We start from the raw sequence: 27,101 nt of genomic DNA, 5'->3' as shown, positions 1-27,101 counted from the left end.
GGTAAATGCAGAGTTCAACACAAGGTGCCATATACAGTATGTGGTCACGGGTGTTTCATGATTAACAAACTCGGTTAACGGAAATCATAATTCTCATTCCCAGCCTTAATCCAAACGGATCCTGTATGTTTGATGCACCATATGAGAAAATTATGTTAAAATTTTTGGCAGAATACTGTATAAAATAGTTTGCAAGAGTTGAAATTAACTATCTTCTAGTTAGGGCCTGCAAATCATTCATAGAATACAAAATTACAAACAGGAAGGTGAGTTCAACTAAGACATGGCTAATCTAAAATCTAAAATTGCAACTGGAATTCGAAGGAAATTAGTACACCTTCCCCAGGCTTCCATCATACTGTTTTGGATTGTGGGGAGTGAACATTATTCACCAGATTACTTCTACAGCCTTTCGAAACTACGGAACAGAAGGCTACTACTGTCACGTCTACATTCTGTCATTTTAGAACATTTTCTTTTTAGAACAAAATCAGCCATCTAGAAGCATCAGCGAAATTTGCAGCTGCCAAACCCGCAAAGCAAGATGTTTTGCAGATTAGGAGGCCACACCTGTTAAATCCTGCAATACAGTTTCGATGTCTGGCCTGTGGATGGGAGATTCGTGTGTGCAGAGCAAAGCAATTTTTGCCAGCTTCATTACCTCAGACTCTATATACTTCCCCTCAAGGTTTGCATCCATAAAATCTTCTAGTCTGCCCAACTCTGCTCCTTGACGAATTGACTGGCTGATCATCCGCTTTCCAGAGAGAATCTGGAGTATAATCATGCCATATGCATATACATCACTCTTGTCAGTGAATCGCCCTGTTGTTGTGTACTCGGGGGCCAGATATCCCTTCGCAGCACTAGCTTTAAGTGTGGAAAAGAAAATATCATCTGCAAGCAATTTCTGGATACCAGAATCTGAGAGTAATGGATTGTATTGTAGGTCAATTAGCACTTTCTCAGCTGATAGATTTTGGTGAATTATTGCAGGTTTGCTGCCTTTGCTTACATGCAGATATCCGATACCTGCACAAAAAACTTCAAACTTTTAGGCAAATGAAGATTCATATCAAGAACAAGCATGTTATTTAGCAATCAACCAATGATTTTACCTTTGGCGATGCCTTTAATAATTGAAACTCTTGTAGACCATTCAAGAACCTTTCGCTTGTTATCCTTAACATCAAGGTACTGAGATAGATCACCATTTGGAGCAAAATCATAGACGAGAAAGCACTCTCCTCTTCCTTTTGAACAGCATATGCCTCTTAAGCCAAGGAGACACTCGTGTTTCAGTAAAGTCAGAATTTTTAAACCTTTCAGGAATTCGGCTTCGTCTGACTTGCAGCTTGTCTTGGCAATGCATTTAATAGCAACAATAGACCCATCTCTCATCATCCCTTTATATATGGTTGAGAAACTGCTCTTCCCCAACAAATTTACTTCGGAGAAGTACTGAGTTGCAGACTCAATTTCATCAACATTGACCATAAAACTGTCAAACATTTCCTGAGAGAAACCACTTCCGCTTGGACCTTTAGCCAAAGGATCCCAACCATTGGAGTACTCCAGGCTAATGAGGGGAGAGGCACTCCTCCTGTAAACTTCCTTAATCTGGTCAGTACTGAGTCGACTATCAGAAGCTTCGAAAGCGCTCCCAATTTTCTGTTTCCGTCGACGATACCATGTGAATGTAAAGAGGCCACCAACTATGAATGACACAAATAGAATCACTCCACATAAAGCAGCAACACGTGAATGTTTAGAGTGATTTGAGCAATTATTCTGGCTGCATCCTGGTTTGAAATCAGCAGACTCGGGTAGGTCTTTGGAAGCAAGGCCCTTTGCCGCAGCCCCAAAAGGTTCAGGTTTCTTTGGGTGGAGGGAATCAGAATGTTTGCAAACATTTAAGGAAGAAAACTCAACTCCACACAAACCCAAGTTGTTCGCATATTGGAAACCTTCATTGAGTCTCTTTAATGCTTCACATTACAATATGAACATTAGAGAAGTGAGAAACAAAAGTAATGCTGAAAGTTAAAAAATTAGAGTGATGGTACAAATTTCGTGCTTACCTAGAGGCACTCTGCCAGATAGAGTGTTGTTTCGAATGTCTAGAACTTCTAAAACCGGCATATCAGCTACTTTTGCAGGTATTGAACCAAACAGGGAATTAAAGCTCAAATCCAGCCTTCTTAAAAGCATCAAATCACCCAAACTTGCAGGTATGGCTCCAGTCAATTGATTGTATTGCAAAGCCAAAACCGTGAGCTTCCTCAGATATCGAAGCTGAATAGGTATGCTTCCAGTGAACTTGTTGTAGCAGAGTTGCAGAACTACAAGGTCATTGAACAGACAAATTAGAGCTAGTTTCCTTAGTATGCACAACTTAATTTAAAGAAACAGATTAGTATAATTTGCTTAAAACTCCAACTTTTATTCCTGAAATCATCGGTGCAAATTAAACTGTAGTAGTGCTACGATAAAAAATAAAGTTAATTGAAAAATTGAAATATTTATGAACGCAGAATCTATACAGCAAAAAAGATGTCTTTATGTTTTTTCTTCTGTTGAACATGTGGATCAGGCTTCATTACAGTCATTGTTTTAGACCAATAACTTTCATCCCTTAAAACAAACATTCAGTTACATAATAATTAACTAATTAAGCCATCCAACTATCCAAGAATCCTCATTGACCTTAAAAAATTTTAAAATAGCAGCTAGCAAAACACACACACACACACAACTGCAGATCCAGTGTCAAGATTGCGTCTTTCATTTTCCACCCATATTTTGCTCGTAATAAAACAACAAAATACACTTAAAAGTCAAGATTTCATCCTTTCTCCCCACCCCCACAAAGTGTTTCCAAGAAGTAATAAAGCAACTAACTTGCACTAACCTTGAAGATTGGACATGTTCCCAAGCTCAGAAGGAATCTCCCCAGAAAGATTATTAACATTAAGATACAAATCAGAGAGCTCAGTCAAATTAGCTATTTCTTTTGGAACCACTCCATTAAGCTCATTGAAATGCAAGAACAGCCCGGATAAGCTCTTGAGCAACCCAATCTCAGGTGGTATCTGACCATTAAGCCCTTTACCCTGTAAAGAAATGTTGACAACTTGACCACTTGGGTCACAAGCAATGCCTTCAAAAGAGCCATTGCATGGATCAGTGGCATTCACTGACCAAGAAAACAAAATCTTGTTACTTGGGTCTAAAGAAGACTTGATGTCCATCAGCACAGAAAGCTCAGTTTTATGAGAAAGAGATAAACATGGGCTTGTGATGTAAAAGATAAAAAAGAAAATGGTTTGAAGAAAAATGGAAGCCATGGAAATCTTGAAAGTTTCTTGACTATAATTTACTTTTCTAGAGACCAAATGCTTATTTGTTCTTCATTCAAAATGTGTGTGTGTAGTGTGTGTTGCAGAGGTATTTAGGGGGGAGTGCAGGACTGGGGAGTGAAGAAAGTGTGTGACTAGTAAACAGGTGAGTTGTGAGTTGAGAGATAATTTTGAAATCTAGTGACTGTTACTTATCTTACACACACAGCTTTAATAAAATATTCTCATATTGGTGGGGTGGGCCCAACAGCATGTTTTACAAAGCTTGTGTTTAGGACAAAAGGGGTATCTTTAAACAATTTGCCAGCTCTAGTAGTACAGTAATCACTGACAAATCTGTATTTTTAGAGATTTTAAACTATAAAGAATTTGAAAAATCAGGGAAGAAAGTGAGAAAATGAATGTATGTGCTGAGGAGAAGAAAGGTGAAATTGGAAGGGGTGAGTAGGAACAGTCATAAAGACACATTGAATGCATATTCAAAATCTGGATAATTTAATGTGTCTGCAAGAATTCAATAGATTTAGACAGGAGGAAACATTAGTACCAGATCACCAGTTCATAAATTCTTCATTCATTCTTGGAATAGGAGAGAGTACCATTCTTTTTATTAAAACTGTTTTCTTTTGAAAGTTCAGTTTCAAGAAATTTTTAACTCGGACTAGTTCTGGGATTTAAGATACGTTGAAACTTTACAGTGTTACAGATTCAACAAATTTTACGGAATATCCCTGAGGTCTTATATAGTTAACTATTATTTGGCAACGCCCTAATGATAGTGTAGTAATAGTACACTCAACTTATGTAATTGTTTGTAAATGTGATGGGTTACCAACTTACTATAAGTGAAAATTGCATATAATAATAGGCTGTGAATTTTAGTGCAGAAAATAATGAGGTTGAAAGAAAACATTAAAGTAGAAACAAAAAGGTTTGGTAGGTGATGCGAGTCAGTTTCACATGGAACACAGAAGCACTTTCTTACAAAACGACCATGAGCTGGAAGTCTGGGACTAGAAATCATGAAAAGCAAATTACTGAGCCTATTCTTTTGTGGTATGATCTTCTGTAGCTTTGTTTCGGGGTAAAGTATTAATTTATTAAATACTCAATTTATTATCAATTTTTTATTATCAAGTTCAGTTATGCTTGCAAAAATTCAAATTTTCACGTCACAAGCTTACAACCTCGATCTGTTACGTATTATTTCATGAATATAGTCAGATGCTCTCAGAATATCTTTTTCTTATCTCCTTATCAGTTATCTTCTGTTCCGTATTTATTAATAATATTCATCGGTTATTTTTTGTTACCGTTTGTCATCGTAACCTATATTCTCGAGTTTCCTGTCATTTCAAACCAATAAAATGTTGGAGTTCGAAATACGGCAGTATCGATCACGTAATCGACGGAAAAATCAAGAAGTGTAACTCGTTAGTTTTGTGACCCCCTTTGATGTTAAGAATGAAAAAGGAAATAAGAAGTGCAAGCGGCTTTAGGACCTGGAAAGGCATGTCTATCAACCGGAAAGGAAATGAATGGGTAAAAGATATCGAGGGCTTCAAGTTGAAACTCAATGTAGCTTTTTTCAGTTTGCATTTGCCCCATCCTACTTTCTTCTGCTTGTCAATTTTACTTGCAAAGCATCAAGCATCAAACTCAATTGTACATTACTACAATTACAGCTATGTTCATTGGGTTCAACCCAAGTCCCACGTTGAAAAAATAAAGAAGATTTATGTTGAATATGAACAACTCAAAAACTTCATTAGTATGTGACCTTTTGATAGGAGTCCGAAAACAAATTTATGCGGGTTTGACCACGGCCTAAAGCGGACAATATCATGCATAAGCTTTAAGCTAAAATACATTACTAGTTAGTACACAATATTTCAGTTACACGAGAGTATCGTCTCAAGTTAAAGTTGCTCGACGAAAGAAAAACCTTATATTTTATCTAGTTTAAAATATCGATTTCAATGCTGACGAAAAGAAAATTTTACTTGAATATTATCAGTTACTCCATGTTTTATCATATTTCCGCACTTGCCTTTCCTCCACATGCATCATGATAGGCCATTGTTGAATCATAGATAAAATAAGTGGATGTCAAATAACTTTCAAAAAAATAAAAGTGGATGTCAAATATGAGTTGGTCCTTTATGTGTCTAATCACTTTATCTTGTCACTTTCAACTTTTAAGTTTTTGGACATGAAATATTAATGTAAGTTGGTACTTGGTAGTATATCCACCTTTGCATGTGTGTTAATAACGGGCCGGTGGTGAACTGGTGATGGTAGTTTAGACGAGCAAGAACCCAAATTTGGAGCGACCTAATTTATATATATATTACCGTCATAATATTAAAAAAATAATATAAGAAAACTTTTCATGATTGATATATTACATATTCTATCAATTTTAATACATGTGATTAAATAACTCAACTTTTCTATTTTCTCTCCAAGATGGTCAGACATGGCCCCTGTTTGGAAATTAGCTGTTAGCTGTTATCGGATCAAATTAGCTGTTTTGATTAAATGATTGAATTAGATGTTTTGACTATCGGATTGAATTAGCTGTTTCTCGTAAAACCGTTTCGTAAATAGCTGATTGATTAGTTTTTTCATACACAAACCAAAACCGCTAATCCAAAAAATTTCTCAAAGTAGTTTTTTTATCCAAACCTCTATTTCATTCCACTAACTACCAAACACTGACATTAGCTTATTTTAATGATCAAACCTCTAAAACACCTCAAAACTCTAATTTTCCTTCAAATCTCTAATTTCCAAACAAGGCCATGATTTCTTTAACATTATCATAATAATCATGAGCCTTGTCATTCATTGTTAACACTAAGGCTGTGTTCACTTCATGGAATAGAATGAGGGGAGAATGGAATGAAAAATTATATAGAAGTTTTAAGGAAAAAGAAGAAAGTATGAGATAATGGTGACAAAATATGAATGTAGTTAATTTTTTTGTGAGAAAGATTGTGAAGAAGCATGGTGTTGAAATGGAATGAGCATTCCTTCCAAAACATGTGGGTTGGAGTTATAGTTAAAATAGTAAGGTTGGAATGATGGAAGGAATGACAATTATATACATTTTATTTGATCAACACCATTTTGTAGTACAAATTTCATTCCATTCTCCCTCCATTCCATTCACTCCAAGTGAACACAACCTAAAGCTTGTTTAAAAATTTGATTTTTGCATAATTTTAATAGTGGGAGTTTTTCTTCCATATTGCCATTTTTTTATGACATTAACTCGACTCTCTGATGATAACTAGATATTTTATGTTTATAATTTATAAATGAAAATATAAACTAACATATGATTTTTTAGAGTGATATCATAATTATTTTTGAACTTTGCAAGACATTATGCATACTGCCTTGATGGTAACTTGTACTTGCTCTATTTGGAAAAAATAAATTTAAAATTATATTTTATATTCATCTTTGTGTTAATATAGTACTCCATAGGATATTTTTGATATGGAGCCCATGATATAAAGGCCCAAAACGTTGTGGATTGGGCTGTATGTGTCTGAAGTGTTGGACACACATACACATCATATTAACCCACATCCATATATACAACAAACCCTAGTCTCCACTCTCCCCTGCCATCTTCCATACTAATCAAGCAGCACTTTGAGAGCCGGAAGGATTCAGTGTTCCCACCGCCGTCACCATGGGTCGTATGCACAGTAAAGGGTAATCTCTCTCTCTCTCTCTCTCTCTCTCTCTCTCTCTCTCTCTCTCTCTCCCCCTCTCCCTCTCTCCCTCTCTCCCTCTGTCCCTCTCTTTCTATGTGCGATTGATGTAACCATTTGGATTGGATTTATGACAGTAAGGGTATGTCAGCATCTGCTTTGCCATACAAGAGGACTCCACCCAGCTGGTTGAAGATCTCTTCTCAAGATGTATGCTCTCTTTCTTTCCCCCTTTAATTGCTCATATCATTGTGTGTTGATAGATTCTCCTTTTTAATGTTATATCAAACGGGTCAGCATTATTTTGTCTATATCTATGTTTAGTTTATATTTATTGTGCTGTAAATTGAGTTATTTGTCAAGATAAAATTTGGAATTGGATTGGGGCATGGATCTTTAAACGACAGATAGATCACTGGTTAAGAAACCTAAGAATTATTCAACCATTTAGTTGTTTTATCTAGAAATATAAAGAAGCAAATTGGTTGTATTCATAGCAATGTAGCTTGACGGGTAGACTACAAAAAGATGAAGTACAGCAATTTGAGATATACTATCTTTGCATTCCATGATTAACCACAATCAAATTTGCATTCCATGATTAACCACAATCAACTAACTATCGTTGATTGTGGTTAATCATGGAATGCAAAGATAGTAAATCCTACGCTGTAAATCTTTTCTTTGGTAAAATGTTATTTGTATGGTAGAATCTGTTTGGATCAGTAGGTCACTTGAAGAACTTTTACCTCAAAACTGTTTCATTTTATTAATCTATGCTATTGATATTCGAATCGTGCTATCAAATGTGTCTAGCAGTATATTAAATCTCGAGCGAAGTGAGGTGTTAATTTTTATCACCAACCTGCAAATATATTTCATATGGATTTTTTCTCATCATGTCTTTGAAGTAAGAAAAATGTTCCACCTAGTTTTCTTTACCTCTTTCAGTATTTTTGGTAAATGGAAGGAGACATGAATTGATAAGTTCTATGTTTCATATTTATATGTTGATACTGATAGCATTTATTTTCATTAATTTAGAATCTAACCTCCATCTATTTCAGGTTGATGATAATATATGCAAGTTTGCAAAGAAGGGTCTTACACCATCTCAAATTGGTGTTATCCTTCGAGATTCTCATGGAATTGCTCAAGTGAAGAGTGTAACTGGCAACAAGATTTTGCGTATCCTTAAAGCACATGGTAATTCAAATCCATTGGTTTTTGTTTAAAGCTCTCTCATATTTGATTATTAATACTGACAATTTTCCTTTAATTTCTGATGAATGGCTAGGGCTTGCTCCTGAAATTCCTGAGGACCTTTACCACCTCATTAAAAAGGCAGTTGCAATCAGGAAGCATTTGGAGAGGAACAGAAAGGACAAAGATTCCAAGTTTAGGTTAATTCTCGTTGAGAGCAGGATCCACCGACTTGCTCGCTACTACAAGAAGACCAAGAAGCTTCCTCCCGTCTGGAAATAGTAAGTTGGCTAATGTTTTCTTCGCACAGCTTTTGTTTAAAATTTCTTGAATTATGAAGCGGGGGAAAAAAAATGTTGGGAACATTTGCTTTAAGTTTTCAACGAAACATATATTCAATGATGTGTCTGAGTTTTCATCTCTGCATAGGTTCTTCATTAATTTCATGTTATATTATGTGTTGTCAACCCACTTAAGTTCAACGGATGTTTTTTGCCAACCTGCTTTAATGGCTATTTTTCTTGGGATGAGAACTTGATGCTGCTTGTTATTTTGGAAAACTAGCATATTTTGCCTTGTTCTGGTGTTGCGCAGAAGCTTATTTTTAGTAATATTTGAATCCCTTAAAAATGAAACTATAAAGCAAATGTACCAGGGCATTTGCTACTGGTGGAAGCATACTGAGATTAAAGGGGATTATTGGCCGCGCTTATCTACAATAATTATCATCACCCTACTAACTCATTCTATTTTCCTTTCTGATATCTTTGTTGATCCCTCTTAGTTTCATCCAATGTAGGATATATATCTGTATTGAATGCGCACTCTGACAATTTCAATAGTTCACACTGTAAACAATTTATTTCACAAATTATTTTTTTGATGATGTTTACTCATTTTGACTTTTGTCTCCTTGCAGTGAATCAACCACCGCAAGTACCCTTGTGGCGTAGAGAGGATATTTTTGTTAGAAGTTGGGTCTGGTACTTGTGTTATTTCTTATGGAACTTAATTTTAAGGTATCTAGGTTGTTATTTTTCTTGTAAGACTTGGGCTTGTTGAAGGATTCTACGCGACTTTTGGAATCATGTATGGCAAGTTGTGCTTTTTATTCTTAAAACCCTTTTGACCAGAACTGAGCTAATGCAGCGGCTGCTTTTAAATTAACGCTTATTTGTTGAGAAGTTGATGCTTATTTTTCATTTTAATTGTTTGATTCGTTATGTGTAGAGATGTTAAGTTAGAACATATATCTGCCAAGCAAGGTTCCTCATTGTAGTTAGCTTTGCCCATAACAATTTAATGATACTATTAAGGTTTTATGCTCGGGAGTATATCGAGATTTGTTCATATTCAGAGAGAGGATGACATTTGGAACACAGGTCTCTATTGGTGCCAAGATGTTGAAGATTAAGTTGGAAGATTAAGTTGGAAAATGAATAAATGCGTAGAACCCGTAAGTTTTTGTTGATGAATAGTATATTTTTAGGACATTGTGTTAAAATGTTAAATATGGACTCCCTCCATCCCATTTTAAGTGTTCACTTTACCAAAAAAAAATTCCCAAAATATGTGTCATACTTTTTAACCCATGTAAAATTTATACTATTTCTAATATAGTATTAAATACAACCACCAAGCTCCTCATAAATATATTCACGGGATTATGAATTTATAGTGTAATTTGAAGTGAAGAAAGGTTCAACAAAGAGCAATTAATGAGGTGCAACTAAGCTCATTAGAGCAACTCCAGCAGCTTCCCTATTTGGAGTCTTAAACTAAAAAATGAGGAATATGGGAAAATAATCCACTCCAACAGTATCTTAGTGATTCCCTAAATCACTGAGATCCACTAGCCATGCCTTATCTTTAGGTAACCTCTCTCCTCTCCTAAATCTTATTTTATAATAAATTTTGAATACAAACATGTTCTCTCTCTTCACCTATTGCAATAATGGTAACTTTTAATAATAAAATAGTATATAAGGAATGAATATAAGGAATATTGTTGGAGGTGAGAATAGCTATTATTATCTTAAGTCACTAGGATCCAATATTTTATATTATATTTAAGGAATGGGTTAAGATGCTGCTGGAGATGCTCTTAGTTGTGGGAATATAATTATCAAAATATTACATTAATTGTTTCTTAATATGTGTGAAATTTGTAAAGTGGACACTTAAAATGGAGTATTAAAAACAATATATCAAGTGATTATGAACAATAAAGATCTTTTGATCTCTTCTTCCCTGAAATTGACTTGTCATAGTAGAACGCTTCTGCTCATTATGCACCTCAAAGAAGTGGATTCTTATGTACATTTTTCTCAGTATTATGTTGGTTGAAACCTGAAACAAATAGATAAACTATTATTTTCTTAAAAACTCGTGTCCCGTGCAGCTAAAGAACATCGATGCCCATTATCAGCGAACTTAAAATTGTGACTCGATGTTCATTACCAGCAAGCTTAAAATTGTGATTTTGAACTGGTTAAAATTATGATTTGAGAAGCTGAGAGTTAAAAATGTCTATTAATTTGATTTATAAATGATAAGTAAATTATGATTTATAACTAATTTTTATTAATAAAAAATGAAATATGGGAATCTTTTTTAACTAACTTCATTTTTAAGTTAGATACAGTTTAAAGTCCTGTTTAACTTGTAGCAAGAAATATGCACAATCTGGCTCTAACTTGTACAAAGAGATATATGTAGTATGTACGATGATAATATTCTTGCGCGAGCCTTTCGTACTATAGACATCATCAAGTAATATAAACCAATTTTCATCTAGATGAAACAGAACTCGACCAATGACCACTTTGTGATCTTAAATTCCGAGCATTCGGAAGAGTTTACTATTTTCCGATGACATGATCAAATATCATACTCCCTCCGTCCCTTTTTATCTGTCCATTTTGGAAAAAAAAAACACATACCAAGGAATAATTGATTGTATAAACTTTTTCATTAAATACCTCTAATTAATATCTTGAAAATGGTGGAATACTCCTACTTTATGTCTTGAAAACATGAATTCAACCAAGTTTTAAATAAGTCAAGCCTTGAAAATTGAAATTATGGAGATATATTTGAAAAACTATCATTAAATTAGTTTTGAAAGTATAAATGGACAGATAAATAGAGACAAATTTTTACTTTCAAAGTGGACAGATAAATAGGGACGGAGGGAGTAATTATTTTCATAACATTCTTTCAAATTAATTCGGGTAATATGATATCCTAGCCAAGACAGTAATCTTCACAACATGTTAACTGTGTTTCTTTCACTTAAAATCTTCATCTTGGATCGAATGACAAACATGGAAGACAACAGGTAGAACCGTGCAGTAATCTTCACACCATGTTAATTGTGTTTCTATCACTTAAAAACTTCACCTTGGATCGAGTGATAAACAGGGAAGATAACAGGTAGAACCGTGTTTCTATTACTTACAAACTTCACATTCGATCGAGTGATAAGACAACAGTACGGATGATCAAAGGTGATAACAAAATTCCTCTACAAGTCAACGGAATTTAGAAGACTTTGTAAGCACTCCCAGAAGACATACCTGAAGACTAGTATTGATTAAAATGTGCTAATTTCATACTAGACAAGTAAAGTAGAACAAGCGGATGGGATTCACAATCATTTTAATGAAAAATTCAGTATGTCTGTCTTTCAGCACCAACACTCTGAAATAGTAATACACCAAACATTCCCTTCTTTATTGACTTGCCAACAAGGACCGGTCACCTTAACTGGGCAAAAACTCTTTGCCGAGGCAAGAATTCCTGAATAAACCACATCTAATAATATAAGATATCACTATTATGCAAAAATATGCCCCTCTAAGTTGGACTTGGATCACATCAATTCATTGAATCCATAAGGGAACACCATAGAAAACATAGGCTAAAACATGTAATGCTATAGGATGCTTTATAGTAATGCACAAATTTAAGAACGATGTAGTATGCTGAGTGCATGACTTCAATAAATTTCTTATAATAATTCATAGGGACTAGAAAGCCTTAAAAAATCTAACTGCAATCAACTGATTGTTACGATACATTTACTTGTATCAATCAGTTTGATTGTTCTCTGCAAGATCAGTTTGATTGTTCTCTGCAAAAGAGATGTGATCATGTAATGATTTTGGCATTAAACATAAAAAGAAAACAAAAAGTTATAATGGTAAGCTAAATTTAGATGCTAGAACATATAAGAACCATTTTGCGAATATGATGGTAAATTTAAGGTTATCAACTAGTGCTGTACAACAGATACCAAGAACTACATTATTCTGAACACCAGAATCAGACTAAGAGGTGAAGTAACCTTCAGATTGCAATATTATCACAGGGCACATGGCATTTGACTAAATATTCATTAATAAGTTCTACGAACTTGCAATGAGTAGCAGGTAGTATGGCAGATTTAGATATAGTATTCTGCTGACAATTTATTAGATCCAATCTGTTTTTTTAAAAGTTCTATCACCTTTACATTTACTAATGGAAATAAACGAGACACGATTTTGCTAATACAACACAAGTCCAATGCATCTCATAAGGTAAGACATAAAAAGCTAAGCATTCATTGATAAACTAATAACAGCCAAAACTCTCTTGTGCTATTTATTTGAATTTTAAAAAGATGATACAGGTCCACCAATCAGCAAATTGCTCTACAAGTCATGAATTCTACAATGATAAGACTACAACAATTACAATCCAAGAGTGAAAAACATATGGTTCTGAATTTCTTTCGATCACAAAACTTCTTCACCTCGGGATGTGATACTATACGACCTCATCAAGATATATATAAAACACATATTCGTGGAAGGAACAGACAGATTAAAACAATCATATGAATCGAATTGAACAAGAACTGGAATGATCCTACCACACGACTGAAATGATGTATCACTGGTCACTCTTCTTTCCATTTCCGTAGTAACTCAAGTACCATCTGACAAACTTTTTCAGACCAGTTTGAAGATCTGTTGAGGGTGTATATCCAAGTTCCTTATGTGCAGCACTGATGTTTGCGTGTGTGAACTGCACATCCCCATTCCGTGGTAACTTCATTACGGATCTTTTCGCCTTCACTTTGAGCAATCTCTCCAAAATGCTCACAAGATTGGATACTGGCACAGGGGAAGTATTTCCTAAGTTGAACACTCGTAACTGAGCTGCTCCTTTCTTCTTCCCACCACTACCAGTACTCTTCTCAGCAGTATCCAATGCTGCCAAACAACCCTTTACAATATCATCGATGTAGGTAAAATCCCTAGCCACCGTACCATGATTAGCAGCCTCAAAGATTGGGATTGACTTTCCTTCCAATATATCCTTTGTGAAAAAGAAATAGGCCATATCAGGTCTTCCCCAAGGTCCATAAACAGTAAAGAACCGCAATGCCGTCAGTGAAAGACCATATATATGATTATAAGTATGTGCAATTTCTTCACCAGCCTTCTTGGTAGCAGCATAAAGACTAGCAGGCTGATCAGTTCTATCTTTCTCCGAAAAAGGTACCTTCGTATTAAGTCCATAAACAGAACTCGAAGAAGCCCAAACAATTGCAGGTTGAGGATTAGCTGATTTACAAACTTCAAGCATACTAACAAACCCAGCAATATTACTATGCACATAAGAAGCAGGATTTTGCATTGCATACCTCACACCAGCTTGAGCAGCCAAATGCATTACATGAGTAAAGGCAACAACCTCAAACAACTTATTCACAAGAACCATATCATTTATATCACCCTCCACAATAAAGATCCCAGAGCGCTCCAAAACCGCCTGACGGGCTCGTTTCAATGCCGGATCATAATAGTCATTGAAATTATCGAGCCCTAAAACCCCATCCCCGCGACGTCTAAGAGCCGCGGAGACATGTGTCCCAACAAATCCAGCAGCACCAGTGACCAAAACTGAGATCCCATTTGGGGACCTAATTCTAGCCGAATTTCTAACCCTTTTCTCCCAAGCAGGGCCACCCCAAGAAAATGTCCTTAAAGAACGCCTGGAAAGATCTGAAGAAGACCCCAACGACGACGAAGAAGTTGATCTAAAAAAGAATATAAACATCAAAGCCAAGAACACAAAAGACCAAAAAGTGAGCTTGGCATATGAAGAATGCCATCTAATTCTATGCCCATATGGAGATTTATACTTTCCTGGGGATGATGGTATATCATCAATGTGGGACATTTGCTTCATCAGAATCCAATCTTTTTCTTTCTAAATCTTCAATATTTCATTCTTCTTCACCCCCTTCTTCTTGCAAAACCGCTATTGCTATTTCAATTTGATCTTCAAGATAACAAACTGCAAGAAAAAGGGTATCTCTTGGTGCTTGCTTCTTTATGTTTATATGTAATGGAATCTTGGATTCTTGTTTTCCTGAGTAATTTCTTGTGGCTGTGAGGCTAGCTTTTGTGGGTGGTTTTGCTTACAAAACTAAGGAAAGATTTGGGGTTTTTAATGATGGATTTAGTACTGCAAGAATGGATTGAAAAAGAATGAAATTTTACAGAGATCATGAAGGGTCAAAATGTGATAAAAAGGGGTAAATTAAATGCAGTAATCTCCAAAAACTAGGGCTTCCCATCATTAATTTCAAGAAAGCCATGTTCTTGGATCAATGAATCAAGTTGATAAATCATTATCGAAAACTAATCATGCTTTCAAATTTTAAATTTTGGGTAATTCAGGACTTGATATTGTTTTACTTGTGTTTTTTAAGTTGTTTTACTTAATTTTTTATTTGAAAATTCTTTTTTTAGCAGATTTGTTTAATTGTGGGTTTGAGATTTGTTGGAGATGGTGTGGATGAGATTTTGACCCCAACAATTAGGACTCCTTGTTTTTAAACCTCATAAAATTGTGGAGAGATTTGTGGGCATTCTCAAATTAAATTGTTTCCTTTATTTTCTTCATCAAATCAATTCTAAGTTGTGTGTTCGCATTACTTTTCAAGTATAAGCCGCACCAATTACAGACACGAGCAAGTACAATCATAGAAAACCCTTAAGTAAAACATGAATTTGGAATATCAAAATTAAAATATATAGTCAACTTCTCTAAAAACTCACACTCTGATCATATTTACATGTTGTCTATAATTTTAACCAACCTCATATCATATCCATATGAGTCATATGGATGACTATATTTGTCGAACTTCTACTGTAGGATGATTGCACATCATTTATTATCATATTAAACTGATATATTCTATTTTAACAATCTAAAATATTAATAATATACTACTTTTAAATTATAGTCAATCAATATAGCCAATACCACCGGTTCAGCAAATTTTACATAATGTCCTACAAGTCCAATTTAATCAACAATTATATCAAAAACCGTTGGAGATGCTCCAAGCATATTATATGTAAAGTTGAGTAATTATTTTAAAAGAATATTGTGGAAGTAAAGATGAGTTTTTCTGTCTCTATATTCATGGTGTATGTAGTTTGGTAGATAAGTGAAGTAGGACTGAATTTATTAGAAAGTTTAGTAGCAGCTAACTTGCTAACCTGAGGCTTACATAGATATGATGTGAACCGTATCTACTCGCCCTAGCTTCCTTGTATATTACTCCATTCGATTAATATGTAAATTATTTCAATTCATAAAAAAAATATTTTTGAGAAATATTAGTTTAATTGAATTGATCGAACAAAAGGTGAAATATTGGACAAATAAATTTTTCCAATCAAATGTAAATATTCTAACCTAAATATTTTGTTGGCGACCGACACAATAATCTCTTGCATTCACATAAATACAAATTAAAGTTAATGTCTCTGGTAAAATCTCTGTATTATATCAGAGGTTATACTGTTTTTTTCTTAATTTCTAATATTAAAGGTATATATGTACATAAATTATATAAACACTGGTACACTACACATGCAAGATTCAGAAATAAAATTGAATATGGCTCAACATGACCTGGCACAGATTGTAAAGTATTTACATGTCCCGTTGTTTCTTTCTTCATAACTCACTGTCATGTTCCTTGCTTTCTAAAATCTAACACCACAGTACAAGTATGAATAAAGTAAAGATAAACTTTACACAGCATCACTGCAATCTTGTGAGATTGCTCTTTCCTGTCTTTCTCATATTGCATTCATATGATTTACAACTTCCATGAATATGACCAGAGTACATTAAGCAGAAGAATCTAATGATCCTATATCAAGTTGAAAATTGAAACATTACTTATCACATTCTGAACAGAAAATCAAAATTCAATGCATATTTCATGTCACCATAACATACAGATTCACTGAAAATTTGTAGTCCCGTATAACATGTTTAGACACACAGTACAAAAGAATTGCACGAGGGTGTTTGAGCATCTTGAATCACCCCAAAACATTAAATACTATTAATATTAATGAAATTTTACTTTCCTAAAATATTAAAATTTAATGAATTTTTTAAATTCTACTTTAGTGTCCATTTTGCTTGCTCCGGGAAAAAACACTTAAATTTAGTGCTTTGAAAACCTCTGGAGGACTTTGAAGTAGTCGGGGAAGGTTTTCCTAGTGCAGCTTGGATCCTTAATGGTGACAGGAACATCTGCACAAGCAGCAATAGAGAACGCCATGGCCATCCTATGATCATCATATGTATCTATGGCAGTCACATTTAATTTCTCAGGTGGAGTAATTACACAGTAATCTGGTCCTTCTTCCACAGTTGCTCCTAGCTGTAATTTGAATTATGTGAATACAAGGGTAGAAGTGTAGACCCATAAAAGAGAGTTCAGCAATCATAACTCATAAGTGTACTGCTACAGGCCCTACCTTTCTGAGTTCTGTGCAAATGGCAATCATTCGTTCAGTTTCCTTCACTCTCCAGCTAGCAACTGAGCACAGAAAACAGGGCTAGTTAATATATTCGATATATTAATATTGCATCATAAGAAAAACAAGGGAGTTCCACTCTAGGTGCTAAGATTTGTATTAATTAAAGGAAACTTGGAAAAAGAATCTGATAGTTATCGTAGATTAGTGTGTATATTAGCCAACAGAAGATAATATGAATGTGTGAATATGTGTGCTGCAGTATATGTAACAGGGGGATGGAGGCAGAGTGTGTTTTTGTATATATCAGTTAAGTATTACAAGATGAGGAGGCTGTACTCTTATAGAGAGTAATACTTAGCCCCCAAGTATCGAACAGTGAACCCTAACACAGTAAATCCTACACTGACATAAGACTGCTGACCTCATGATGCTTACACCATAGTAATTCTGTCAAAAGCAATCTAATCCATAGTAGTTCTCGGACACCTCGAGCCATAGCTCTGTACTCTGCTTCGGCACTAGATAATGCAACCACCGGTTGCTTTTTACTTTGCCAAGTAACTAAGTTTCCTCCGACAAATGTACAATATCCTGAAGTGGAACGTTTATCACCTAGACATTTAGCCCAATCTGCATCAGTATAACTCTCAACCCCGAGATGATTGTTTTTAGTAAACATCACTCCCTTTCCAGGAGCAGCTTTTAGATACCTTAAAATCATATAAACTGCGTCCAAATGAGGCTGACGAGGATCATGCATGTATCTACTCACAACTCCCACTGCATATGCTATATTTGGTCATGTGTGCGAGAGGTAGATGAGCTGTCCAACTAATCTCTGATATTGAAATCTATCGACAATGTCAACAACATCTCCACACATGATTTGCTTCTATTGGAGAATCTGCAGGTCTACATCCTAACATACCTGTTTCATTTAAAAGGTCAAGTGTATACTTATGTTGAGAAAGAAAGAGAGCACCCGAACTTCTAGAGACTTCAAAGCCAAGAAAATACCATAGTTTTCCCAAGTCTATCATCTCAAATTCGGAAGCAAGTCTCTGTTTAACATCTGCAATCTCATATGTGTCGTTGCCAGTTATCACAATATCATCGACATAAACAATGCTTTCTTTTCAATCATTGTTTTTTCAAACTATCATATCTCATTTAAGAAGCATCTTTTATACTCAACCACTTTAAAAATTTCTGTGTTCTTTTTGTATGATATATAAACTGATATATGCTTATGTGTACATGCACAATCTCACTATCTGAACCTGTGCATGTCTCAATCTCTTTACCACATTTATTTTTATTCTTTATTCCCTAAAAAGCCAAACAGCTTTACACACTTTATCTATATATACTCCCATCTGTCCCTTTTCCAAACCCTAATCGAAACATACAGTACAACCCTTCTCTCCTTTATAACATGGAGCTCAACCAATTTGCCCACTCCGAATCCACTCCCTACAACACTTATCAACACAATCAGCCCCATCACTACGGACAAAACCAACCCCAACCAAACAGCCTTATACCAACAAGAAACAAAAGCAACACCACCTAAACTCCCAAGATCCACCAAGGACAGCCACTCCCTCCATACCAACCACCTCGCTACACCAATGGCCAAACCTCTGCCCAACCAATCCCTCCACCCCGAAACCAAGCTTTTATTTCCCCTCCTCAAACTGCCCCCAAAATCACCTACCAAAGGAGAAAGAGACATGCAAATGATCCTATGATCCCTAGGCTACTGAATCTGTCTAACGTGGGTAAGTTAAAGTAAAATGATGAAAGCGGTGCAACCCAGAATGATGGTCTTTGTTCTTCAAAGGGGTAATGTTCATGGTTTTATTATGTCATGTAAGTGGGATAACGTAGTTTTCAATAGAGGTCAGAGTTATCATACTTACTTGATGGGTGTGTTTTATTGGAATATAATTACGAAAAGGGATCAAAACATGGTTTTTGAACTTGATACTGTGGTAAATGGTAGATATGTGCGTGTTGATGTGAACAATGTGTGTAGAGCCCCTAAGTTGAATCATGAGATTTTTCCTCAGCCATGCATCAATATTTATAAAGCATATAAATTTGATAAGGATGAATTTGAGATGTATGTTGGATTTTTTTAGTGATGATAATATTCCTACTGGTCTGTGTGTTGTTGACTGTGGTATAGCTTTTAAACATTTTCTGCCTGATTATCAACAGTTGGCCGTGATTTAAAGGGCAAATATTTTGCCAAAACCTGAAAATGATGGGTACCTAGGACCATTTGCATGTCTCTTTCTCATTTGGTAGGTGATTTTGGGGGCAGTTTAAAGAGGGGAAATAAAAGCTTGGTTTCGGGGTGGAGGGATTGGTTGGGCAGAGGTTTGGCCAATGGTGTAGGGAGGTGGTTGGTATGGAGGGAGTGGTTGTCCTTGGTATATAAATGGTGGAGCTTGGGAGTTCAGGTGGTGTTGCTTTTGTTTCTTGTTGCTTTTGTTCAGCGTTTTCACATTCAAGTTGTTAAACTTTTCCAGTTAAGAGTGATGATCTATCATAAGGGACCGTCAGGGCTAGGGGTGTACACGGTTCGGGTTGGGCGGGTTAAAGAAATTTAACGACCCAACCCGATTAAATCGGGTTTTCAAATTCTCAACCCAAACCATAAAAATTAAATTCATAAACCAAACCAATTTGTATGACTTCGGTTCGGATTGGTTCGGATCGGTTTGATCGGGTTATGAAATACTCCCTCCGTCCCTATTTATCTGTCCACTTTGGAAGTAAACATTTGTCCCTATTTATCTGTCCATTTATACTTCCAAAACTAATTTAATGATAGTTTTTCAAATATATCTCCATGATTTCAATTTTCAAGACTTGACTTATTTGAAACTTGGTTGAATTCATGTTTTCAAGACATAAAGTAGGGGTATTCCACCATTTTCAAGATATTAATTAGAGGTATTTAATGAAAAAGTTTATACAATCAATTATTTCTTGGTATGTGTTTTTTTTTTCCATAATGGACAAATAAAAAGGGACGGAGGGGGTATAAAATAATTTCTTTTCCATATTCAAGCAAAACCAAGTTTCGACACATCAAAAGATGAAATTTTAACTGAATGTATTACAACAAGCAGGTGAATTACCTGGTATATACAAAATGAGTTAAGCACTATAACATCTTAAAAAACCTGCACTACTGACCAAAACACTTAAAACTCGATACTAAAAACTTCAGAATTACAGCAATAAATTAAAAAATTAAGTTGAACGGAAACAATTAGCAAAACACAACAAATCAACAATTAGCAAAGCATAACAAATCAACAATTAGTTATATGGACTAGGCTAACATATTATGGGTTATTAAGGTGGTGTGAATGATTTTTATATGTAATTTAATATTTTTTTAATCGGGTTGGGTTGGATCGGTTAAAAAAAACCGAAACCCGTGTCCAACCCAATTAAATCGGGTTACTCATTTTTTAATCCAATTATCAATCGGGTCAAAAAAGTTCGGATTGGTTCGGATGAAATATGGTCGGTTTGGGTTGGTTCGGTCGGTTTCACCGACCCGTGTACACCCCTAGTCAGGGCCATGCTTTGCTTACGACTTTCCTCTAATCGAACACGACCGTAATGCATCCTCTACATTAGGAAAATGAACCTGTCTGATAAGTTGATTTTTGATTAAATCATACTCATCAGACAGTCCATCAAGAAATTTCATCACGTTTTCTTCGGTCATTATCTTTTGATATTTCTCCTGATCTTCAGCATGTTTGCATTCGAATATAGTGTAATGACCTAATTCACTCCAAAATGATGTCAACTCTTAAATAATACTGAGCTAGTGTTCGATCTCCTTGAACCAATGCCCATATCTTCCGGTTCACATCGAACCTCTTGGCCACATTTCCAGAGAAGGAATAAGTCTGGACGAGAGAATTCCACACTTCTTCAGCCGTATCAATAAAAATGTAACTTTTGCGAATATGAACCTCCATAGAGTTAAACAACCATGAACAAACCATGGCATTATCAGAATTCCAATCATCGAAATTGGAATCACTTTCCAAAGGTTGCTTGGCTTTCCCATTAATATATTTCATCAATTTATGGGATTTCAATGCCATCGTACAAGCCTTTGTCCATTCAAGAAAATCTTTCCCGTCAAATTTAGGACTTAAATATGGCATACCATGAAATCCTGATTTGTTGCTAGTTAGAGCAATTAAGTCACTTGTGACAGAACAATCACCAGCACCAGCCATGAAATATTAATTTTGGATGTAGGTCAAGCCTTAGCTGATATGAATCCACAAGAACACCAGGCCAATATATTCGTGTATGTATAAGACTAATCTATATCAGATGCACATATGGCTAACAACAGTGTATACTTAATACTGGGGTCAGTGACTCTCTCCTAGTTTCACAGCATGATAACATATATGGTATAATAGATGCTAAATGGAAAGTTTCAGATTCAAGAAGAGTACCGCATATAGAATCACAAGAAACAGGAGAGCCAAAAATCCAAGGAAGCTGTTTCAAATAATAAACAGAACGTCCGAAGGTTTTTCTGGCCAAAAAACACTTGATGCTGGGTCGCTGCTGACTGATCTGTTCAGTGGTATGTCTGTGGTTTTGTTTTGGTAAGTTGCGGTTCTCTGATTTTGATAAGAGATCGTACTGGGCACTTGATTCTCCTTGAAGAATACAAGCTTCGAAAAATTACAGAATGTCCAACTGAACAGGATGTGGGTCTCTGGGCAGAATATTGCTTCTGGGTTTAAAAAAGGGCTTTGTTCTTCTTGAAGAACTAAGCACCTGGAAAGAAATTAATGTCCAGAATGGACCTGCTCTGATACCATGTCAGAGATTAATGTGTATATTAGCCAACAGAAGATAATATGAATGTATGAATATGTGTGCTGCAGTATATAAAAACAGGGGGATGGAGGCAGAGTGTGTTTTTGTATATATCAGTTATGTATTACAAGATGAGGAGGCTGTACTCTTATAGAGAGTAATACTTAGCCCCCAGGTCTCGAACAGTGAACCCTATACTGACATACGACTGCTGACCTCATGATGCTTACATCATCTTAACAATAGTGAATTACGCTTAAGCTAGTTATTTTCTTAATACCAAATGAATGTTCCTGGAGAATCTCCCAACAGATTATAGATGTGCCTATCGAATTCTTAATCAGGTGGACAGACTACTGTCGACGTCACTCTATTATATATTATGTAATATAATTTTCTAGATACCCCCTTGCATATAACAAGAAGCCAACTCATACCGTCTCTTATTGTTGTTGGACCCTCAGCAAACAGTGCGACTACCGCAAGAGTCATAGCAACATCTGGCATTTTGTTCATGTTAACATCAACAGCACAGAGAAGTTTTTTTCCTAGAGCATTTCGAGGTGGCCCTTTAACGGTTACACTATTCTCAGTCCAGGTTACTTCAGCACCCATTTGACCAAGAACCTCAGCAAATTTAACATCACCCTTGTGGAAGAAATGAAAAGTCAAGAAAACAAGCTTTCAAAGATTAGGAAGAACAAAATATGAGATACAGATAGGATTAGGAACCATATCTAAATCAACAAACTTGACTCGGCTTGTAAATTGCAGAAGATATAAAAGCGAACCAACCCATAGTTGAACTTAAATAATTAAACCGCATGGGGAATTTACAAGGAAGTTACACAGCTCACACAAAATGAGGGATGGGTAGCAATATAGTATTATGTTCATGATTATGGTTGTAGTTTCTTCCTAATGTAAAAGTCTTTTTTATTATCTTTCTTGAAAATGTACACAACATAGCTACTTGGAAAACTTTTCCTCTTAAATGCAAACAAGATTGTGATATTCCGCATATACACAAACATGGTATAGATGATAAACCAACTAGTGAGGTCAATATATCTGTGACTTATTTGCATATACGTACTATTCATGAAACAAATATTAATATACAGATGTGCAACTTATTCACAGGCCACAGCTACTTCCAGATATAGAATAGTAATCTGAACAACAACATAATTGTAATGTGGACAGTACCTGTAAGCTGCTTGTCCCACAACCTTCAACTGTTATGGTTCCACCAGTCACAGCTGCACCAGCTAAGAAATAACTTGCACTAGAAGCATCACCTTCTACATAAGCATTACCAGGGGATCTGATTTCGTTTCACTCCATCAGATAATATGACTAAGCTTCAAAAACCAGAGTTACAAGATACTTACTTGTACTTTTGACCTCCTTTGATGAAGAACCTGTCCCAGTTACCAGTATGCTCTACACTAACACCAAACCGTTCCATCAACTTGAGGGTCATCTCAACATATGGTACAGAAATTAGTTTATCAATAATTTCAATCTCAATGTCTCCAAGAGCTAGTGGGGCTGCCATGAGCAAAGCAGTCAGGTATTGACTACTAACTGATCCAGAGAGCTTGACCTGTTAATAGAGAAAAGGGAAATGTTATAAAGAATAATGAAGGAATGTTATAAAGAATAATGACTTTCACAGCAACTTGATCTCCTCTATGCCACTATGACAGCCTATAATGTAAAGACACCCCCAGAACTTATTACATAACATGAATTCTTGTTATCAGGAACCTATATATCCGCTGTTGAACAATATCAATGAAAACGTGGCATCAAATTTACAAATGATCGACTAAAATAAAACTTTCATACTTCAAGGCAAGAAAAAACCAAAATTCTAGAAAATAAACTAGACAGAGAAATAATTGAGACCATATCTGATGTACAATGGTACACCTAAAACGTCGTCAAACCCTTACCTTTCCACCAGGAAGGCCTCCCTTTCCTGCTACGCGGACTGGTGGACAGTTTGTGCCAAGAGAACAATCAACATCTGCCCCAAGCTGCTTGAGACCTGTGACCAAATCACCAATAGGCCTCTCTCTCATCCTGGGCACCCCATCAAGTATGTAACTGAAAATACACTGACAACTGTCAGTTAATACAGTCGGCAGAAGCATAAGATACAACCATTAACTGATAAACCACTAAAGAGCTGGCAAGATCTTAAGCAGTTTTTTTGGAGTACTCACAAGTCACAACGTAGTTAAGGTGAGTGAAAGCATCTTCCACAACAAACACATTTCATATGCCTTGTGAGGTTGTCAGTCAAATATGAAAAAAGTTATCAAAGAATAACAATATGCTCATACAGTATTCTCAGGTAAGGTTTACAGGATTGAAACAAATTTTTTGGGGTGTCGAATTCTTGAAGTTTTGGGCACTGTCTCTCTGATCAAGCCACATAAGTAAGGGCATTGGAAGATTATACCTTTTAGGATCTGCTTCAATCGGAAAGGTGGGCCACACTTAACCAAGAAACGAAGTATTTTAAATATAAAATCAAATGAAAAATCGTTTCAGGCCAGAAGTATTAGATGTACCATTTCGCAATTTAAATTTAACTATCGAAATTGCTGGGCTAGGCATTGCCTAGGTTTTTTTTTTTGCAGCTAACAAACTGCTTACTGCCTCAAGGCTTATATATGTAAATTTAATTTTTTTAATATAAATACCTAGAATTTCCTCCAGCTACAGTGACAGCAGCGGTCAATGGACGCATTGCCGTCCCAGCATTTCCCAGGAAAAGTTGAATTTCATCTTTAGATTCCTTTCCTGCTGGAAATAGACCAGAGGAACCTTCAATTATTGCTCTTTTACTTGCGCTATCCTCTTCCACCCGTAAGCCAAGCGTTCTCAATGCACTAAGCATATAATGAACATCATCACTGTTCAGTAAGTTATCTACAACAGTGGTTCCCTATAAATTGTCAAAATGATAGTATGCTTTACATTTGGGGAATGGAAAAAAAGCAAAAGAATGAAAAGAAAGAGAAATTTACAACATATACCTTCAGAAAGCAAGACTAGTAAGGGGGAGTACAAGAGATAAAAATTTTGATGCTTTACAATGTCTACAGTTAACTAGTTATCTCATCTTCAGATTGGAATCTTAGTTCCAATCAGCTATTGTAACTCAGAAGCCAGAGCTATAAGTTTGACACATAAAATGGTCCATGCTCTTTTAATTATGCACACCGCCTGGTTGGAAAGAATTAAATGAAATCTTTACTATTCTGTGGGTAAATTTGTAATTTTAATGCCTTCATGAAGTCCCTTCACGAACTCCTTACTAGTTTCACAATCCTTAACGTAGAAAATTGTACTTACAAATTTTCACTCTTCTCCCCTACATCTTCCTATATCTTTCTCTCCCCTTCAAATTTGTATGTTCACATTTTTCACTGCAATCCCACCTCATTCCGTTCCTAGCAACCTAACAGAGTATGCCTTACAGTCTAAGAGCAGTTCTCAATATATAAGTTAACTCAGATATACAATCTAAAATGCTCTAGTACGTAACTAAGCCACTGGACAAGGAAAAGGAAAAGCATAAGCATAAGTTTAGTTACTCTCAACCCCCCCTCCCAAGCTTTGTGATCAACTAGCTTAGCAGAAAATTTGTAATAAGTATAAATCAAGACACATTACTTTTAAAATTACACCTGCAACCTTAACCAAATTCAAATCTTCCACATTCCTTAAAATTCATCTATATGCCACAGTGCAATCCCATATCATAATTATACACACTCATATTATATTTTCAAGGTTCTCATCTAGAATCCTAAACAAAATTATACAAATATACATATACATACCTATCAAGTACTAAATCGACATACTTTACAATAATTAGCACACAACAACAATTCACCTCAGAAAGGGCAGCAAGAAGCAAAATCCTGTTCGAAAGCGATTTCAAACCAGGCAACTTAACAGTTCCAGAAATATATTTAATGGGTTGCAATACAATCTCTGGTGCCGCCGAGTCGCCGACTGCTTCTCTGTGGCAGCAACTGAAGCTGAAATCTCTGAACAACACCTAACTTTCTTCTCATTAATCAAAGGACCAAAAGCAACCCTTTGACAATTTAAACCAGAGCCATTTGCATTCACATTTGTCCCAAAAAATACAAACTTTAACAATCTGGGATTCTTTGGTTTACTAAAATTAGCGCAAAAGTGGGTCATTTCAACCCCTTTTCCCATATTGCTAACCTGATTCATATTGCAACCTGTGATCTTGTTTGGAGTTATGGTTTATAATGGCTTTCTGGGTTTTGTTCCTAAGGGTTTGGGAAATAATGGGTATTCACCGGGATTTTGAGAAATGAAAGAATGAATTGAATTGAGATTTTCTTGAAATCTTGGGGTTTGGCGGGGTCGTATGATAGCAGGATTCTGGTAATCTTAGAGCATCTCCGGCAGCTTCCGTCTCCTAAACTATTAATATAAGAAATATGACCTAAAACACAACTCCAGCAGAGTCCTAGTCATCCCTTAAAAAATTAGGATGCCCACTTCATTCCTCATTTTTAGGGATTTTTAAATAATAAAATATTCACTTCTCTCCTTTTTCTTCCTGTTTCCCTCCTTTCTCTCTCCTACTTACAAGTTGAATATAATATTATAATAATAATAGGGAATAGAAATAGGGAATGTTGTTGGAGTTCCCATTCAATAAAATGTAGTAATCCCTTAAAAATTGAATATTTTATTATATATTTAGGGAACATGTTAAGACTCTGCTGGAGATGCTCTTAGACTGTCAATTCTATCGAGTCTTAACTCTTACCTGACCGGCAAAAATATTAATTTTAATTATTATCAAAATATAAGCATTTAGGTAAATTTAAATGAGGACTGAAAATCGGATCATAAGTCATTATTTATAAATTACTAAAATATTTAAAAATACCATTTGTACCGAAAATTAACTTATGCATTCGCAATTAAATAGATATTTTTCATAAATTAATAATTTATGTAAATTTAGCCATCAAGTTGTTTTTATTAAATTTAAGTTAGATAGT

At 35.4% G+C, this 27,101-nt stretch overlaps 3 protein-coding genes and 1 pseudogene across 3 annotated transcripts; 1 reads left to right on the top strand and 3 right to left on the bottom strand.

The window, feature by feature from the left end:
* Window positions 1-198: 198 nt before the first annotated feature.
* Window positions 199-3,548, bottom strand: LOC108205918 (LRR receptor-like serine/threonine-protein kinase RGI5). The gene is made up of 4 exons (XM_017376043.2): window positions 2,912-3,548; window positions 2,082-2,342; window positions 1,119-1,988; window positions 199-1,032 (listed from the first exon to the last, which is right to left on the bottom strand). Exons 1-4 carry the CDS (start codon window positions 3,345-3,347, stop codon window positions 557-559), a joined length of 2,043 nt encoding a protein of 680 aa, XP_017231532.1. The 5' UTR covers window positions 3,348-3,548; the 3' UTR covers window positions 199-556.
* A 3,381-nt stretch (window positions 3,549-6,929) lies between these two features.
* On the top strand, window positions 6,930-9,474 carry LOC108206246 (small ribosomal subunit protein uS15). The gene is made up of 5 exons (XM_017376482.2): window positions 6,930-7,088; window positions 7,225-7,297; window positions 8,155-8,293; window positions 8,385-8,571; window positions 9,210-9,474. Exons 1-5 carry the CDS (start codon window positions 7,066-7,068, stop codon window positions 9,241-9,243), a joined length of 456 nt encoding a protein of 151 aa, XP_017231971.1. The 5' UTR covers window positions 6,930-7,065; the 3' UTR covers window positions 9,244-9,474.
* A 3,437-nt stretch (window positions 9,475-12,911) lies between these two features.
* On the bottom strand, window positions 12,912-15,050 carry LOC108206038 (UDP-glucuronate 4-epimerase 3). Its single transcript, XM_017376205.2, has one exon. The coding sequence runs from the start codon at window positions 14,531-14,533 to the stop codon at window positions 13,229-13,231; it is 1,305 nt and encodes a 434-aa protein (XP_017231694.1). The 5' UTR covers window positions 14,534-15,050; the 3' UTR covers window positions 12,912-13,228.
* Window positions 15,051-16,525: 1,475 nt separating this feature from the next.
* LOC108209237 (3-phosphoshikimate 1-carboxyvinyltransferase 2-like) lies at window positions 16,526-26,554 on the bottom strand (annotated as a pseudogene).
* Window positions 26,555-27,101: the final 547 nt, after the last annotated feature.

Source organism: Daucus carota, chromosome 2, assembly GCF_001625215.2.
Source record: "Daucus carota subsp. sativus chromosome 2, DH1 v3.0, whole genome shotgun sequence".
Taxonomy (NCBI): domain Eukaryota; kingdom Viridiplantae; phylum Streptophyta; class Magnoliopsida; order Apiales; family Apiaceae; genus Daucus; species Daucus carota.
The sequence above is the reverse complement of the archived record's forward strand: the minus strand, read 5'-3'. Positions and strand labels throughout refer to the sequence as shown.